Source organism: Acipenser ruthenus, chromosome 29 (assembly GCF_902713425.1).
Source record: "Acipenser ruthenus chromosome 29, fAciRut3.2 maternal haplotype, whole genome shotgun sequence".
Classification (NCBI taxonomy): domain Eukaryota; kingdom Metazoa; phylum Chordata; class Actinopteri; order Acipenseriformes; family Acipenseridae; genus Acipenser; species Acipenser ruthenus.
Window position 1 is genome coordinate 22,603,509 of NC_081217.1, and position 17,075 is coordinate 22,620,583.

Genomic DNA, 17,075 nt, shown 5'->3' on the forward strand with positions numbered 1-17,075 from the left:
ATCAAGCTGAGGGAACACATAGACACTTTTTCAGGAACATCGACTTGAACCCTGGTTCACGGAGACCTAGTTTGAGGCATTTGCTGCATCAAACCCCAAGTCTCCTCTGGTGTGCCCCACAGTACCCTGAAACCTCGTCTCCTGAAACCAAGTTCAGAGCCACACAGTGGCTCCGTGTTCCCTGGACTTTAAATACCATGAAGCAATCCTATCTGGTTTAGGATCTCTCTGTCTATATTACATATAGATATCCTGGTTTAAACATGCAAACAGACAGGTTGAAATCCCAGTGAAAGGAGGACCATTGCCGGTGTTGCTCTAAGTAAGAAAGGAGTTTTACAAGCTTGGTTGACACTAGAAGTGCTCCCAGAACTGCCTTATCCGAGAATGTTTGGGGAGGCAGGGGGTTTGGTACAGAAAGTGTAAAATGTGCACAACTAAGAACGCTGTGTTAGAGAACATAACGTGCACGGAGATAAGCCACAAAGAGCCCTTTGTCTTCAAAGAGTATAAAACCTTATTAAAATGAAATCTTTCCTTCTTCAAGAACCTCTGTTGCGGCTACTGATAATAAAGACAAGACGCTTCTGCACGTCCAGCCGACACCTGGAAGCACAGGTACGAAGCGCCGGCACGCTGCTGTTTAATATGCAGGGTCCAGATGGTGCATTTATAAGTTACTTTGTGTATTTCGCTCTTTTAGTCTAACGTTCTGAGCGCTCGAATAGCTGAAAGCTTTGTTGATGGTCCACTTGATCTGCATAAGCTTCTTTGCCAACTTCTGCCAAACTGGCCTGCTTTTGCTACTAATCCTGCAGCAGCAGGAGGTTATAAATAATAAGTTATCACTCAGAGAAAAAAAACAAAGGATTGGGCTCTTTTCAAAGGGTGTCTGCACAGTACAGATTAGATTTTGATATTAAATCCGTCGAATACATAGCACTTATTAGCATGAATCTTGTATTCTTGAAAATATATATATAAATATGTGTTTATGTTTTTTGTACATTTTACATTTTATGATGCATTTTAAACGTTATTATTTATTTATTTATTTTTGGTACCGTGTATTTTATTTGTATGTAGGGATGGTTACCAAAATCATAACCCAGCATTTGGGACACCCCAAGAGCACTCTAATGGGCTGGGTGACACAGAGCCTAATGAAACAGAACAACCGTTTTTTGGAGGAGAACGCAGTGAGACTGTGTGAGATACAAGCAGACAACACGGTTCTGGAGGTACTGCAGCTTTAATATGTATTAACTGAGGGCTCTATTCTCTCATCTTTACGGGTTTAACGCCCCCGAAAGCCCTTCTTCCAGCGCGTAAATAGCGCGTAAACCAAGTGAGAATAGGGCCCTTTGCTGCCCGTTCTCTACTTCTTGTCTCACAAGATTCTCTGGTAATTGGAATTAACTTTCAATCAAGTTGAGGTTAAGATATCACAACTAACACATTTAGAGAAAGCAAACCACACGAGAGAGGCGGTGTCTACATGAAAAGACGTGTACAAAGTTAAGGAATTCAGAATATGTGTTTAATCTAGAAAGCAGGCGTGTGTTTGTTTGCTGTCCATGGTATATTTTAATTTGTAATGATAAGTGGGGTTTTTTTTCAATAAACACGTGGTTGCACGTTACTAGGTTCCTAAATTTGATCCCAGAGAAGGGCCTTTAGTTAGCGAGTCGTTCATTGCATTAAGAATACATGCAGGCATTATAATGTTGTCAGTTGTTCTAACATCAATGAAATGGCGCAATAAGGTGCCAGATCAGATGCAGTGGTGAGTGAGCCCGGGCCGACACTAACACTGCCCCGTCCTGTTGAAGGTGGGTTTCGGGCCGGGGCTGGGTCTGCAGGAGGCGGTACAGTACCTGACAGATCCCAGGGGGAAGCTGCTGGGGCTCGACTACTCGGAGTACATGCACAAGGTGGCCAGAGAGAGGCTGCGGGATCACATCGCCTCGGGGAAGGTGCGGCTCTTCCAGGGCAGGGTGGAGTCCATCCCACTGCCTGCCTGCTCCGTGGACAAGGTGTACCACTGCAACTGCCACCTGTACTGGCCTGACATGAGAGCCGGGAACGCAGAGCTGCTGCGGGTCATGAGACCAGGTAAACTACCTGTGCCGTCCTACCTGTCACCTGTCCGTACAAGCGCGCATGCTCAAATATTCTGCCCAGCGGAATGAGTCACGTGGGTCCAGCATGTCTGTGGTGAAAATGTTATTTTTTCAAATGCATGTTGTTTTTTCACCTGCCACCGAGTCCCAGTTGAGTCTGGTTTAACTTTAACTGCTGAGAATGAAGCAGCGCGTATTGAATTCTTTGTCCCAGGAGCCCTGATGGTGTCGACTCTAAACCTGGATTACCTCCGATGGGGTCTATCTTGGGGGTTCCTGCAGGGGGCGAATGTGGAGCCCAAGCCCTACCTGGAGGCTCTGCGGGCCGCAGGGTTCACCGATGTCCGTCTGGAGGAGAAATACGACAAGGGGAGGAAATTCGAGGCCATATTCGCCACGGCTGAGAAATAGAGAGAAATGTCTTGAAATAAAGAGATACGCTTAAAAATACATTCATCTGTAGTGGATCTGAAAGAATGAATTTACCACACTGTAAAAAAAAATGTGTGTTTGTGCTTTTCAACTAGAAATAACATTACAATGCAAATCAATTTAATAAAATGCAAGCAGACCTTGTTTATAATCCAGTTTGTGTTGATTTTCTGGTCTGCTCATAACCTGTATCTGTTCCATTAATACCATTGACACATAATCCAAGGTTCCGGTCTTCTGAAGTAGAGCAATGCATTGACATGTCACAGCTGTGTGGAGTCTTACACCTCAGATAATCACGGACCAATGTAGTGATGTATTACTTTATATGAGCCAATGCAAATTAAAATAACATCGTTCCAATGCATTTAAACTGATATCTGAAGTAGAGACTCTTAAAGCCTTGGAAGCTAGTGTTTGTGTATTTAATCTTGATTAACACAGCAAAAAAAATCCTTGTTCATGAGCCAATGCAAAATCAATTACAGATTAACTTTGGAACCCCCTATAGTATAGCAATGTAATTATGGCGTATCGTGTACCATTGGTTTTGAAATAGTCCTACAGCCCCCTCTAGTGGCAATACACGTTTTTTTTTTTTTTTACTAGGCCTGAACATGCAGTCAACCGTGCAGTGGCGTTGGATGGGCATGCACTGTGCCCAATAACAGCGCTGCTTTGAAGAGGCAAGACGGCTCTGAAATAGAACGAAGCTAGTGATCACTGAACACCTACACTCAGGAAAGTTTAGAAGGTCCGCGTTTATGGATACGCATGACTTCACTGCATGCAAGTATAAGGCTGACGTCATCTCCATATTTAGCGCCGGTCAAATTACAGTTATGAACTGGACAGGACTTTTCTGAAGTTAGGTCGCCGATTATTTCACTACAGTGATACATAATCATTCTGCTTACACAGGTACGTAACGGTGATAAAATCCACTCTTTATCGAAAAGGTGCGATAATGTGCTGGCCGCTTCTCAGTAATTCATATTTTCCACTGTTAGTGTATTATCGCCCCGCAGTGCTGACAATTTGGAATTCCAATGAAATAGTTTTGATTATATTACTGGTTTAAATGTTCAAACACGGTATGCAGAGAAGCTAAGAGGTCATTCATTTTGAGTTTTTAAAGCCTTCTGAGTATGTTTTGAGTTTTATTTTGTTGAATTAATGCGACCCATGCAATGCAGTGTGTGTTTCATGACAGCTTTCCTTTCTTTATACCTTCAGTAGCCAGTAGAGGGCGCTGTTGACTGTTCCTGCTGAATGTTTTAACTGCATACCTTATTGGCATGCGCAGCTTTACCGCGGGCCCTTGTTCTGTTAAAGATGAATTGGGTCTTGGTCTCGATTTCAATTTGTAATATGTAGATATTTCACATGATACTGTTAGCGTTTTCTGTTGTTTTTCCTGATTCAGTGGTTGCCTGAAAAGTCCCTTCCACAGCCAAACATTGACCCTAGAGAGACAGTCATGGCTCTTTTAAAGACCCAGAGTTCACTTCGTGGAAGCGTGGGGCTGCTCAGCAGCAAGTTGAACAAGCGTTTCCTCCTCTACTTCTCAAACCCCTTTGACTGAGTTTGGTTCAGCAATGGGTTTGCATTGCACGTCGCTGATGAATCTGTGCAAACAGATGATAACTTGCATGAAACTTCCTCTTGCGTTTCTTTTCTAATCAATTACAGAAGGAAGGTTCGATTCCTTGTGCATGTAAACTGAATTGCATGAAGCAAGTGGTTTTTAATAATAGATGAAGCGTCCACGCGGGTTTTGAAGGATAGAAAATTACTCTGCAGTCTTTGCGGTTTGCTGACACACGATTTTGTGTGCAATGCTAGAGCTCGGCTGCACAACATGCTGTATGAGACAAGCACGCGTTTCAAATACTTTATTTACAATTGCAAACACATGTGCATTTTATAATGAATCTTACAAAACTGCAACGAGACTCCGCCTTGGGCAGTGCTGTACGTGACAGGATGTCTTTCTGCACCTTGTTTCAGTCCCTCAATAAGACCCGATGGTTTGTGGTTGTGTAGTTCTCTATGACGCGCTCGTCCTTATAGTTCCCTCTTACCAACACTGTTGTCGTTTCTTCAAAGTGTTTTTAAAGTACGTGATCAGACACACACATCTGCAAAACCACAACTTCTGTGAGACAACGTCCTGAAAACAAAACCGGTTCCCCTTCAAGTAAAGGAAAGGTTTCGATTGATTATTAAGAGATAGATTATTAAGAATGACCTTACACTAGACTATCTCATGTCATGCTCAACAGCAACGTTTCTTAGTATTGCAGAACACTTTGTTGCTGGAGCCCTTTATTAGGATGAATCCATTTCCGTTCTAGCATGTTGTTATTGATTGTTTGTAAGGGATCCTTAAACTAAAGTGTTACCAAATGAACTTCAGATGCATCACCTGTCTGTCCTAATCAGTCCTGTGTTGTTACAATGTAATAACCAAGAGATGGTCCCATATACATGATGTTAAATAAAATGGCTAAATGGTTTCAATCCTAAAATTCTAGGTGATGCTAAACGTTTGCCCATAGTTGTAGATAATCCAAAATATGCGAATGCTTAGAAAACACGTAGTAAATGGATCCACCAGTTCTATATTGAGCATCAATCTTAGAGTCAGCAAAAATATACCAGATTCAATTCTATAACAATAACCTTTTTTGACATCACACAGATGACGCAATTTTATTCAGCAATGTTTTTTTTTTATTGAAAGACAATCATGTGTACATGTAATAGAGCTGAGGCCATATATAAATCATGCAGCATATTATAAACCCCATTATAAACAAACTAGGACTGTGCTGCAACATTTTACAACCTAATGCAATTGTCTAAAGAGAAAGATCCCTAATACTGTGATTGTGCTTTAAAAAGGGGTTTTTTAGCGTTAATGCTCTAAAAAGAAACTGAAGCTAGCATGGTTCTTAAAAACCTTCCTCACTAAACTGAAGCTAGTCTGGTCATAAGTTTAATCACTAAACTCAAGCTTAATGATTGGTTTGGCGTTTGCAGACATTGTAGCTGCAATCTGTGCCCCTTCACCTTTCAGTTTCAAAGATGAATTCCCATGCCCGATATTCCTCTTTTCATAAGGCTGTTGCGCATGGCCAAGAGTTAGACTTTCATACAATCTGTCGTCTGTTCGCAAAGATTCATCAGCGATGTGCAATGCAAACTCATTGTTATACAGAACATAGTCAAAGGGGTTTGAGAAGTAGAGGAAGAAACGCTTGTGGTTGAACTTGTAGCTGAGGACCCCCACGCTTCCACGAAGTGAATTTTGGGTCTTCACAAAGACAGCCATGCCCGTCTCTCCAGGATGAACGGATGGCTGTGGAGGAATTTTCAGGTAACCGCTGGAGCAGTAGCTTCTAAGAAACAGAAAAGGCTACCATTTAGTATCATGGAAAAAAAAGTGCATAGACACATGCCCAGTTATCCCAGGCTACGATTTTGGCACAGTGATATTGCGGGACATACCAATCCTTCCCCGGGGCCCATGACGGCTCTCGCCGGCCCTGTGTGTGTGTGTGTAGTTGAAAAGTCAAATCACACAGACAGACACCATGTCCAAGAAACGGGCATGACAAAGATCAGAAAAAAATACTACAAAACAGAAAAACCTCTCGTTTTATCGAGTTTGCAGTCTGAAGTATTTTGTTTCGCAATGTTTAGTTTTAGAGAAAGTGAGTATTTATTTTCAACAGACTACTTGGGTACGCTACATTGTATGAAAACAAAAGTTTCAAGAAATGAAATGTCAGTGTTAATTAATATTTTTTGAAAATGCAAGCCCAGTTTTTTTTTTAAATTAACAATCGCTGTATGTATGTAAAGATCACAACCGTATTTACAGTAATATTGTGTTCCTTTACATGCTCGCTCAGCTACAAAATACAAATCTCATTCGCTGACCTGCACAGCTACACGTAAATGCTGTGTGCAAACACAACCAAATAATTTACAGATACTCGCAGATTTGTATTTTCGCTGCATTTTTAAAAGGAAGCGCGCAATCAAATGTATTTTTTCAATCTGTTTCACGGACGTTTGTTTAAATTCACAATTCACGATTTTCGTGACCTCCGTGACAATAGCCTCACCCACAAGCAGTTACACAAACACACAAACGCATGCATTGAATGCAGTGTTCTCATCAGCAGGCATGTGCTTACTCAGGGTGCTCCAGGATGATTTTTGCGCTTTTATTCCGGATCTCTATTCCAACACATCTGCCAGCGTCGGTTTCCTCAACAAGCTTTTCAATTGTGACGTTCATGCTGCAGAGACATACATTTATTTTATATATATATATATATATATATATATATATATATATATATATATATATATATATATATATTAGGGTTTTACTCTATAAATGTATTCCCGTTATATTTCTCACCTGCTCTTGTACTGTGTCCCAGCGGCTGTGCTGCTCTCTCGTCTTCTCTTAGTCTTAACTAAACCTCAGCTCATAGCTGCTCTCTTTTATATAGCTGTCAGTCATATTGAAACCAAAAGAAAAAAAATATCTTTCTAAACCAAAAAACCTGCAGGGCGATGCTTTCAGAAATCCGGTGAAAGAGAGAATCTTATCCAGGAGTTTGAGCCGAGCACGTTAACGGCACAGCTTTTCAAATAAGTGTATTATTATGCGCGTAGTTTGACTTTTACATTGTGGGTAAGGCAGCCTCGTATATGGTATAGGGACCCTGGTGGGGTGTGAGGGTTAAAGCTACGGAGATTGTAAGCTGCAAAAGAGCAAATTGGACTTATTAGGAGCCCGAAAGCGCCTTCCCAAAAACTACAGGCGTATCATTTGATAAAATACGCTTAGCAGAGTCTTCTATTCAAGGCAGACCGACATTGTGTTCAATCGCGCTCCTTGCTTCTGCACGGCCCCACGCAGAGCCAGGAAAGTGGGTTTCTTTGGGGCTTTGGCCTCATCCGTGGCTCGGCTCCTGAAGAATGTGGTCTGTAAAGGTCTCCCCACCTTCATTTAAACACCGAGCATATAAAACGGAGGCTCAAAATGTATGAGTTTGAGAGTCATGAATTGTTGTGTTTTAAGAACGCAGGTTGTTTTACCCAGTAGTGGTAAAACTGGCCCTGGATCATTGTTAGCTTGCCCTCCAAATGCTAAACTGTAATCCTCTTGTGGGTGTAAGAGACCCCAGACTTCTCCAGCACCGCCCTGTGGCGTCGTGGCATGCGGTAAAGGCTGACCAACTCAGAAATAACAAACCCCAGACTCAGAACTTCAGTTTAAAACACCATGGCTTTTCTTCAGTTTAGCATAGTTAAATGTATTTTATGGCTAAGTCACATAATTAGTTGAATGGAGTCCAATTAAGTTGTTTCACATGATTTCAGGTTAAATACACCTGTCTCTGGGAGGTCCCACAGTTGGTTAGTACATTTCCTAACAAAAACTACATCATGAAGACAAAGGAACATTCAAAGCAAATCCGGAATAAGGTTCTTTAAAGTCCATTATTAAGAAATGGAGAGAATATGGCACAACTGTGAATCTGTCTAGAACAGGCCGTCCTCAAAAATTGAGTATCCGGGCGAGAAGGGCACTAGTCAGGGAGGCCACCAAGAGGCCTATGGCAACTCTAAAGGAGTTACAGTCTTCCATGGCTGAGCTGGGAGACACTGTGCATATGGCAACAATAGCCCGAGTGCTTCACAAAACTGGCCTTCATGGGAGAGTGGCAAAAGGAAAGCCATTGTTGAAAAAAACTCACATCAGATCTCAGTTAGAGTTTGCCAGAAGGCATGTGGGAGATTCTGAGACGAAGTGGAAAAAGATTCTATGGTCTGATGAGTCTAAAATAGAGCTTTTTGGCCTCAACGCCTCAAAGCATTGTAAATCCCAGAGTGGTATGGCAAACCATGGTAGTCATGGGAAAAGAATGGGGAAACTAAAATTATTGTGCAAATGTACTACATTTACTGTGGTAAACTTTTATAAGACGGTATGCAGAGAAGCTAAGAGGTCATTCATTTTGAGTTTTTAAAGCCTTCTGAGTATGTTTTGAGTTTTATTTTGTTGAATTAATGCGACCCATGCAATGCAGTGTGTGTTTCATGACAGCTTTCCTTTCTTTATACCTTCAGTAGCCAGTAGAGGGCGCTGTTGACTGTTCCTGCTGAATGTTTTAACTGCATACCTTATTGGCATGCGCAGCTTTACCGCGGGCCCTTGTTCTGTTAAAGATGAATTGGGTCTTGGTCTCGATTTCAATTTGTAATATGTAGATATTTCACATGATACTGTTAGCGTTTTCTGTTGTTTTTCCTGATTCAGTGGTTGCCTGAAAAGTCCCTTCCACAGCCAAACATTGACCCTAGAGAGACAGTCATGGCTCTTTTAAAGACCCAGAGTTCACTTCGTGGAAGCGTGGGGCTGCTCAGCAGCAAGTTGAACAAGCGTTTCCTCCTCTACTTCTCAAACCCCTTTGACTGAGTTTGGTTCAGCAATGGGTTTGCATTGCACGTCGCTGATGAATCTGTGCAAACAGATTATAACTTGCATGAAACTTCCTCTTTGAAAATGAAAGGTGAATGGATACAGATCGCAGCCGCTATGTTTGAGTGGGATTGATGTGCGCAGGTTGAGAAGCATTGATTTCTCCGCATTGCATTGAAAACGCTTGTGCGTTTCTTTTCTAATCAATTACAGAAGGAAGGTTCGATTCCTTGTGCATGTAAACTGAATTGCATGAAGCAAGTGGTTTTTAATAATAGATGAAGCGTCCACGCGGGTTTTGAAGGATAGAAAATTACTCTGCAGTCTTTGCGGTTTGCTGACACACGATTTTGTGTGCAATGCTAGAGCTCGGCTGCACAACATGCTGTATGAGACAAGCACGCGTTTCAAATACTTTATTTACAATTGCAAACACATGTGCATTTTATAATGAATCTTACAAAACTGCAACGAGACTCCGCCTTGGGCAGTGCTGTACGTGACAGGATGTCTTTCTGCACCTTGTTTCAGTCCCTCAATAAGACCCGATGGTTTGTGGTTGTGTAGTTCTCTATGACGCGCTCGTCCTTATAGTTCCCTCTTACCAACACTGTTGTCGTTTCTTCAAAGTGTTTTTAAAGTACGTGATCAGACACACACATCTGCAAAACCACAACTTCTGTGAGACAACGTCCTGAAAACAAAACCGGTTCCCCTTCAAGTAAAGGAAAGGTTTCGATTGATTATTAAGATATAGATTATTAAGAATGACCTTACACTAGACTATCTCATGTCATGCTCAACAGCAACGTTTCTTAGTATTACAGAACACTTTGTTGCTGGAGCCCTTTATTAGGATGAATCCATTTCCGTTCTAGCATGTTGTTATTGATTGTTTGTAAGGGATCCTTAAACTAAAGTGTTACCAAATGAACTTCAGATGCATCACCTGTTTGTCCTAATCAGTCCTGTGTTGTTACAATGTAATAACCAAGAGATGGTCCCATATACATGATGTTAAATAAAATGGCTAAATGGTTTCAATCCTAAAATTCTAGGTGATGCTAAACGTTTGCCCATAGTTGTAGATAATCCAAAATATGCGAATGCTTAGAAAACACGTAGTAAATGGATCCACCAGTTCTATATTGAGCATCAATCTTAGAGTCAGCAAAAATATACCAGATTCAATTCTATAACAATAACCTTTTTTGACATCACACAGATGACGCAATTTTATTCAGCAATGTTTTTTTTTATTGAAAGACAATCATGTGTACATGTAATAGAGCTGAGGCCATATATAAATCATGCAGCATATTATAAACCCCATTATAAACAAACTAGGACTGTGCTGCAACCTTTTACAGCCTAATGCAATTGTCTAAAGAGAAAGACCCCTAATACTATGATTGTGCTTAAAAAAAGGGTTTTTTTAGCGTTAATGCTCTAAAAAGAAACTGAAGCTAGCATGGTTCTTAAAAACCTTCCTCACTAAACTGAAGCTAGTCTGGTCATAAGTTTAATCACTAAACTCAAGCTTAATGATTGGTTTGGCGTTTGCAGACATTGTAGCTGCAATCTGTGCCCTTTCACCTTTCAGTTTCAAAGATGAATTCCCATGCCCGATATTCCTCTTTTCATAAGGCTGTTGCGCATGGCCAAGAGTTAGACTTTCATACAATCTGTCGTCTGTTCGCACAGATTCATCAGCGATGTGCAATGCAAACTCATTGTTATACAGAACATAGTCAAAGGGGTTTGAGAAGTAGAGGAAGAAACGCTTGTGGTTGAACTTGTAGCTGAGGACCCCCACGCTTCCACGAAGTGAATTTTGGGTCTTCACAAAGACAGCCATGCCCGTCTCTCCAGGATGAACGGATGGCTGTGGAGGAATTTTCAGGTAACCGCTGGAGCAGTAGCTTCTAAGAAACAGAAAAGGCTACCATTTAGTATCATGGAAAAAAAAGTGCATAGACACATGCCCAGTTATCCCAGGCTACGATTTTGGCACAGTGATATTGCGGGACATACCAATCCTTCCCCGGGGCCCATGACGGCTCTCGCCGGCCCTGTGTGTGTGTGTGTGTGTGTGTGTGTGTGTGTGTGTGTGTGTAGTTGAAAAGTCAAATCACACAGACAGACACCATGTCCAACAAACGGGCATGACAAAGATCAGAAAAAAATACTACAAAACAGAAAAACCTCTCGTTTTATCGAGTTTGCAGTCTGAAGTATTTTGTTTCGCAATGTTTAGTTTTAGAGAAAGTGAGTATTTATTTTCAACAGACTACTTGGGTACGCTACATTGTATGAAAACAAAAGTTTCAAGAAATGAAATGTCAGTGTTAATTAATATTTTTTGAAAATGCAAGCCCAGTTTTTTTTTTAAATTAACAATCGCTGTATGTATGTAAAGATCACAACCGAATTTACAGTAATATTGTGTTCCTTTACATGCTCGCTCAGCTACAAAATACAAATCTCATTCGCTGACCTGCACAGCTACACGTAAATGCTGTGTGCAAACACAACCAAATAATTTACAGATACTCGCAGATTTGTATTTTCGCTGCATTTTTAAAAGGAAGCGCGCAATCAAATGTATTTTTTCAATCTGTTCCACGGACGTTTGTTTAAATTCACAATTCACGATTTTCGTGACCTCCGTGACAATAGCCTCACCCACAAGCAGTTACACAAACACACAAACGCATGCATTGAATGCAGTGTTCTCATCAGCAGGCATGTGCTTACTCAGGGTGCTCCAGGATGATTTTTGCGCTTTTATTCCGGATCTCTATTCCAACACATCTGCCAGCGTCGGTTTCCTCAACAAGCTTTTCAATTGTGACGTTCATGCTGCAGAGACATACATTTATTTTATATATATATATATATATATATATATATATATATATATATATATATATATATATATATATATATATTAATTAGGGTTTTACTCTATAAATGTATTCCCGTTATATTTCTCACCTGCTCTTGTACTGTGTCCCAGCGGCTGTGCTGCTCTCTCGTCTTCTCTTAGTCTTAACTAAACCTCAGCTCACAGCTGCTCTCTTTTATATAGCTGTCAGTCATATTGAAACCAAAAGAAAAAAAAAAATCTTTCTAAACCAAAAAAACTGCAGGGCGATGCTTTCAGAAATCCGGTGAAAGAGAGAATCTTATCCAGGAGTTTGAGCCGAGCACGTTAACGGCACAGCTTTTCAAATAAGTGTATTATTATGCGCGTAGTTTGACTTTTACATTGTGGGTAAGGCAGCCTCGTATATGGTATAGGGACCCTGGTGGGGTGTGAGGGTTAAAGCTACGGAGATTGTAAGCTGCAAAAGAGCAAAGTATTATGGATTTTCTTGGTGTTACTGCATCTTCTAAAGCGCTTTGTGATGGGGGTCCACTATGAAAGGTGCTATATAAAATAAAGATTGATTGATTGATGACTCACATTACACTATTTTACCATGCTTCCACTGTGCTATATTACACTATGTGTTTTCTATAGTATACCTTTCTAGGGGTATTTTTGGTGAAGTAACATGGACTGCAAAATGAAAGCAATACTAATTAATATCTGCTTTGTAAAGCTTGACTGCACTTCACATTAAGATCCATCATGATTATCAAAATAACGCGCTTGTCTTCACTCTGTGTCACTGGTAATGAGCTGGCTTGTGATCCATTTGAAATGAATTGCAGGACAGGGAGCCAGTCTGTGGTTTCAATCAGCTGCCTGTGTTGTGTGTGTGCTTGTTTTACTTGATTGTATGAGAAGAGAAAATAAAGAGTGCGTGTGCAGGTATTAGCCAAATGAGAGGGTTGGGGAATTAATGGGTCTGTTCTGGGAAAAGGAAGGGCTCTGTACACAACTAAACGAGCTAATGCCAGAATGTGATAAACACAGTTGTTTTAAGGAGTCTTGTTAGAGGGCTGAGGAATTAATGGGTCTGTTCTGGAAAAAGGAAGGGCTCTGTACACAACTAAACGAGCTAATGCCAGAATGTGATAAACACAGTTGTTTTAAGGAGTCTTGTTAGAGGGCTGAGGAATTAATGGGTCTGTTCTGGGAAATGGAAGGGCTCTGTACACAACTAAACGAGCTAATGCCAGAATGTGATAAACACAGTTGTTTTAAGGAGTCTTGTTAGAGGGCTGAGGAATTAATGGGTCTGTTCTGGGAAATGGAAGGGCTCTGTACACAACTAAACAAGCTAATGCCAGAATGTGATAAACACAGTTGTTTTAAGGAGTCTTGTTAGAGGGCTGAGGAATTAATGGGTCTGTTCTGGGAAATGGAAGGGCTCTGTACACAACTAAACGAGCTAATGCCAGAATGTGATAAACACAGTTGTTGTTTTTTTTTTTTTTTAAATTTTAGTCGTTGCCAATTAGTTTTTATTATTTTCTCTCCAATTTGAAATGCCCAATTATTTTTAGGCTCAGCTCACCGCTACCACCCCTGCGCTGACTCGGGAGGGGCAAAGATGAACACACGCTGTCCTCCGAAGCGTGTGTCGTCAGCCGCCCGCTTCTTTACACTCTGCAAACTCACCGCGCAGCCGACTCAGAGCTACAGCGTCGGAGGACAACGCAGCTCTGGGCAGCTTACAGGCAAGCCCGCAGGCGCCCGGCCAGACTACAGGGGTCGTTGGTGCGCGGTGAGCCGAGGACACCCTGGCCGACCTAACCCTCCCTCCCCCCGGACGATGCTCAGCCAATTGAGCGCCGCCCCCTGGGAGCTCCCGTCCATGGTCGGCTGTGGAATAGCCTGGACTCGAACCGGCGACGTCCAGGCTATAGAGCGCATCCTGCACTCCACGCGGAGTGCCTCTACCGGATGCACCACTCGGGAGCCCCACAAACACAGTTGTTTTAAGGAGTCTTGTTAGAGGGCTGGGGAATGAATGTGTCTATTCTGGGAAAAGGAAGGGCTCTGTAATCCGCATTTTGGCTAGATATTCTTTATAAAAACGAAGCTAAGTAAATGTGATACACTTCTTATGAAAGAATAAAAAAGGACGCTGCCAGTAAAGGCAAACAATATGCAATAACGTTTGATCAGGTAACAGAAAAGAGCGCCGTGTGTCTATTGGTAGAGACTCTGCACATCACAGCCTGGTCACACTCAAACTGCTCTAATGTGTTACAGAAACTAAGACAAGACATACTCTACTCACGAATACAACAGGACAGATCACAACAAAATGCAACAAGATGACCCAGCAATCAGGAGTATGTGGTGTAACCTGCATTACATTAACGGGGAGTGTGATGAAAGAGTGGAGAGACACCAAATCTCATTAACATCGCAAAGAACACAACAGGTATAGAACAAGCCATTCACTTCTTGTTTCTGTTTATAATATTTCTATTTTTATTTAAGAGAATGATCATAGGCAATTCATATCATTCTGATTTACAAGATAATAAATTTGGATCCATCTGAAGTGGAAAGTTATCTACCTGGGTAACGATATGAAATCACCAGTCAGTCCCATTATTTATACAAGTGCAGGACACGCGTCTGTGTTTTCCACAATGTCTTTCTTATGAATTCGCAGGTGTCTTTTCATAGCCCAGACTTCACTGAAGCGCTTCTTGCATTCAGGGCATTGATACGGTCTCTCTCCTGTATGAAGGCGCTGGTGTTTTTTAAGGTTTCCTGACTGACTGAAACTCCTCCCGCATTCATCACACTGGTGCGGTTTCTCTCCGGTGTGATTCTGCTGGTGGATTTTTAAGCTGTTCAAATGCCTAAAACTCTTCCCACACTGTGTGCAGAGCAGCGGCTTCACTCCTGTGTGGATTCGCTGGTGTGACTGCAGGTGGACTAACTGGTTGAAGTTCTTCCCACAGTCAGTGCAGTGAAATGGTTTCTCTCCTGTGTGAATCTGCTGGTGAATTTTAAAGCTGTACAAGTGTCTGAAACTCTTGTCGCATTCAGCACAGTGAAAGGGCTTCTCTCCAGTGTGAATTCGCTGGTGTGTTTTCAGAATATTTAAATTCCCAAAGGTCTTCCCACACTCTGTACAGCGACACGTTTTCACTCCCGTGTGGGTTTGCTGATGCTGCTTAAAGTTTCCCAAGTCACTAAAACTCTTCCCACAAGTAGTACAGTGATAGGGCTTCTCTCCTGTGTGAATTCGCTGGTGTGTTTTCAGGGTTCCTAGCTGGCTGAAACTCTTCTCACACACAGTGCATCGATAGGGCTTCTCTCCTGTGTGAGTGCGCTGGTGATTTCTACAGGCTTGTAACTGGCTGAAACTCTTTCCACACTCGCTGCATTCATGGCAGTTGCTTGCGGTCTTGGAATCGGTTTCAGACACAGAACCTGGAAGCATTCTCTCCCTTTTTCTATTTCGATGCTTTAGACTTTTCTTCGTGGGAGAGATGGTCCGTCTCCACTGAGTGGTCTCCTCCACTGCGTCAGGGTCACATGGAGTGCTCACAGGTTCCAATTCAGGAGGCTCCTCTTTAACAATGACAAGCACCACGTCCGGGCCCTCGTCTTTAATGTCCAAGGCTTCCTGGTCACTGGGGACAGCTTCCAGATCAGGAGCCTCTTCTTTGATGTGGACACGTTCCAGGCCAGGGGGCCCCTCGTCACAGGAGACCGCTGGCAGTGTAGAGGCCTCTTCTTTAATGAGGGCAGATTCCATATCTGATTAGATGATCATGCAGCACGAGGAATCAGTTTATCTTCACCACAGCTACGTCCCCTGGCCAGAAGAATAAAAAAGTAACGGATATTCATGAACACAACAAACATACGGGTACTTGCTCTTAAGGCTCCCAGAGTTCAATGCTGCAGCTTTCTCCAGCAGTTCGCACGTCTGTCCGCAATACCTGTTGAAAGACGTTTTGTTTTGTTATTAGTGGTTTGTAAAGCTCGATGCCTCATTTCAAACTCATCCAGCTCACATATAACACACATGCTCCTTAGAAGAATCGTCGTATTCAGAAACAAGTCATTCTAGGTACAGACTACCGTTTGATTTGTGTCTGTTTACAGTCTGCAGCGTCTCCGTTTTCTCTCGTTTATTTTTTTTTTATGCAAATATTTTTAAACGTATTCAAAATAAATAATAAAAAAAAACATTTTATATGTTCCTAAAATGTGCCCTGGTCACAATAAGGCCGCTTGCCACATACGTAATTGCAAAAACATAACAACGTTTTAAATGTACTCGTATTTTCAAAATCAAATCCAATTAACTTTATAGTTGCACATATCAGAGGGCCACTTGCTCACTACGACAATAACAGACACTCAAATGAAATGCACACGAGTTCTACAGCATATCAAATCAATTTCGATTGATCTAGATTATTCTGTACAAACAGCAGGCAGCGATCAGCGCGGAAATTCAAACAGTATACATCTCAATCCGTCATTAAATTGCATTTCCCCTCGTGTGATGTCCAGCTCACTCACCAATCTAATAATGCACAAATCTGTCTCCCGTCCAAACTGAAGCGGAATTATCTTCCTGTTGAAACACGTGATACACATTCCCCTTCCTCCCCGCGAGACACCATCGAGGATTGTGGGATTTGTAGTTCTCTGACCAGCTCTGTCTAACACTCCGCAGGAGAAGCCAGCACTCTATTCGGCGGTCTACTGAAAACCACGAAGTTTATTTTCAGAGTTACAATGATTCCAGTATCACGAAGCTTTAATAAACTTTATGAATTTGCCTCTCTCTGCACAGTGCAGCAGGATACGGGTTGCGCATATGTATTTTTCAGTATTTAGTGAGCGCAGGTATTTGTTGGAGGTAGGGTGGCCAACTGGCCCTATAATTCCGGGACACTAAGACAGTCCGGTTTTTCAACTCGCCTCTCTAACCGCAAATGAATCTTATTTTATAGAGCATGTAAAGTGAGTGTGAATTACGCGAACTGTCGCTAAAGGAATTGAATTGTTTTGCTAACGAGTTACTAAAAGCGCACACCTGTGAGGCTCGTGTCCATCAATCAGACAGGTA

General features: G+C 41.9%; 3 protein-coding genes across 3 annotated transcripts; 1 reads left to right on the forward strand and 2 right to left on the reverse strand.

Moving 5' to 3' along the window:
- Nucleotides 1-509: 509 nt before the first annotated feature.
- LOC117964447 (uncharacterized methyltransferase YdaC-like) lies at nucleotides 510-2,710 on the forward strand. Its single transcript, XM_059004423.1, has 4 exons — nucleotides 510-618; nucleotides 1,087-1,241; nucleotides 1,833-2,115; nucleotides 2,338-2,710. The coding sequence occupies exons 2-4, from the start codon at nucleotides 1,089-1,091 to the stop codon at nucleotides 2,532-2,534; spliced, it is 633 nt and encodes a 210-aa protein (XP_058860406.1). The 5' UTR covers nucleotides 510-618; nucleotides 1,087-1,088; the 3' UTR covers nucleotides 2,535-2,710.
- Nucleotides 2,711-5,321: 2,611 nt separating this feature from the next.
- Nucleotides 5,322-7,057, reverse strand: LOC117964450 (DELTA-thalatoxin-Avl1a-like). Its single transcript, XM_059004424.1, has 3 exons — nucleotides 6,994-7,057; nucleotides 6,764-6,868; nucleotides 5,322-5,959 (listed from the first exon to the last, which is right to left on the reverse strand). Exons 2-3 carry the CDS (start codon nucleotides 6,865-6,867, stop codon nucleotides 5,557-5,559), a joined length of 507 nt encoding a protein of 168 aa, XP_058860407.1. The 5' UTR covers nucleotide 6,868; nucleotides 6,994-7,057; the 3' UTR covers nucleotides 5,322-5,556.
- A 6,762-nt stretch (nucleotides 7,058-13,819) lies between these two features.
- Nucleotides 13,820-16,936, reverse strand: LOC117429907 (zinc finger protein OZF-like). The gene is made up of 2 exons (XM_034049856.3): nucleotides 16,523-16,936; nucleotides 13,820-15,933 (listed from the first exon to the last, which is right to left on the reverse strand). The coding sequence occupies exon 2, from the start codon at nucleotides 15,744-15,746 to the stop codon at nucleotides 14,589-14,591; it is 1,158 nt and encodes a 385-aa protein (XP_033905747.2). The 5' UTR covers nucleotides 15,747-15,933; nucleotides 16,523-16,936; the 3' UTR covers nucleotides 13,820-14,588.
- Between the last annotated feature and the right edge of the window lie 139 nt (nucleotides 16,937-17,075).

What these genes read in the sequence shown, in the direction of transcription:
- LOC117964450 (XM_059004424.1), bottom strand. Translation starts at nt 6,867, where the DNA reads ATGAACGTCACAATTGAAAAGCTTGTTGAGGAAACCGACGCTGGCAGA. An exon ending in ATCATCCTGGAGCACCCTGA is followed by an intron (nt 5,960 to 6,763) that starts GTAAGCACATGC and finishes TCTGTTTCTTAG; the next exon opens with AAGCTACTGCTCCAGCGGTT.
- LOC117964447 (XM_059004423.1), top strand. Translation starts at nt 1,089, where the DNA reads ATGGTTACCAAAATCATAACCCAGCATTTGGGACACCCCAAGAGCACT. An exon ending in CAGACAACACGGTTCTGGAG is followed by an intron (nt 1,242 to 1,832) that starts GTACTGCAGCTT and finishes GTCCTGTTGAAG; the next exon opens with GTGGGTTTCGGGCCGGGGCT. An exon ending in GCTGCGGGTCATGAGACCAG is followed by an intron (nt 2,116 to 2,337) that starts GTAAACTACCTG and finishes TCTTTGTCCCAG; the next exon opens with GAGCCCTGATGGTGTCGACT.
- LOC117429907 (XM_034049856.3), bottom strand. Translation starts at nt 15,746, where the DNA reads ATGGAATCTGCCCTCATTAAAGAAGAGGCCTCTACACTGCCAGCGGTC.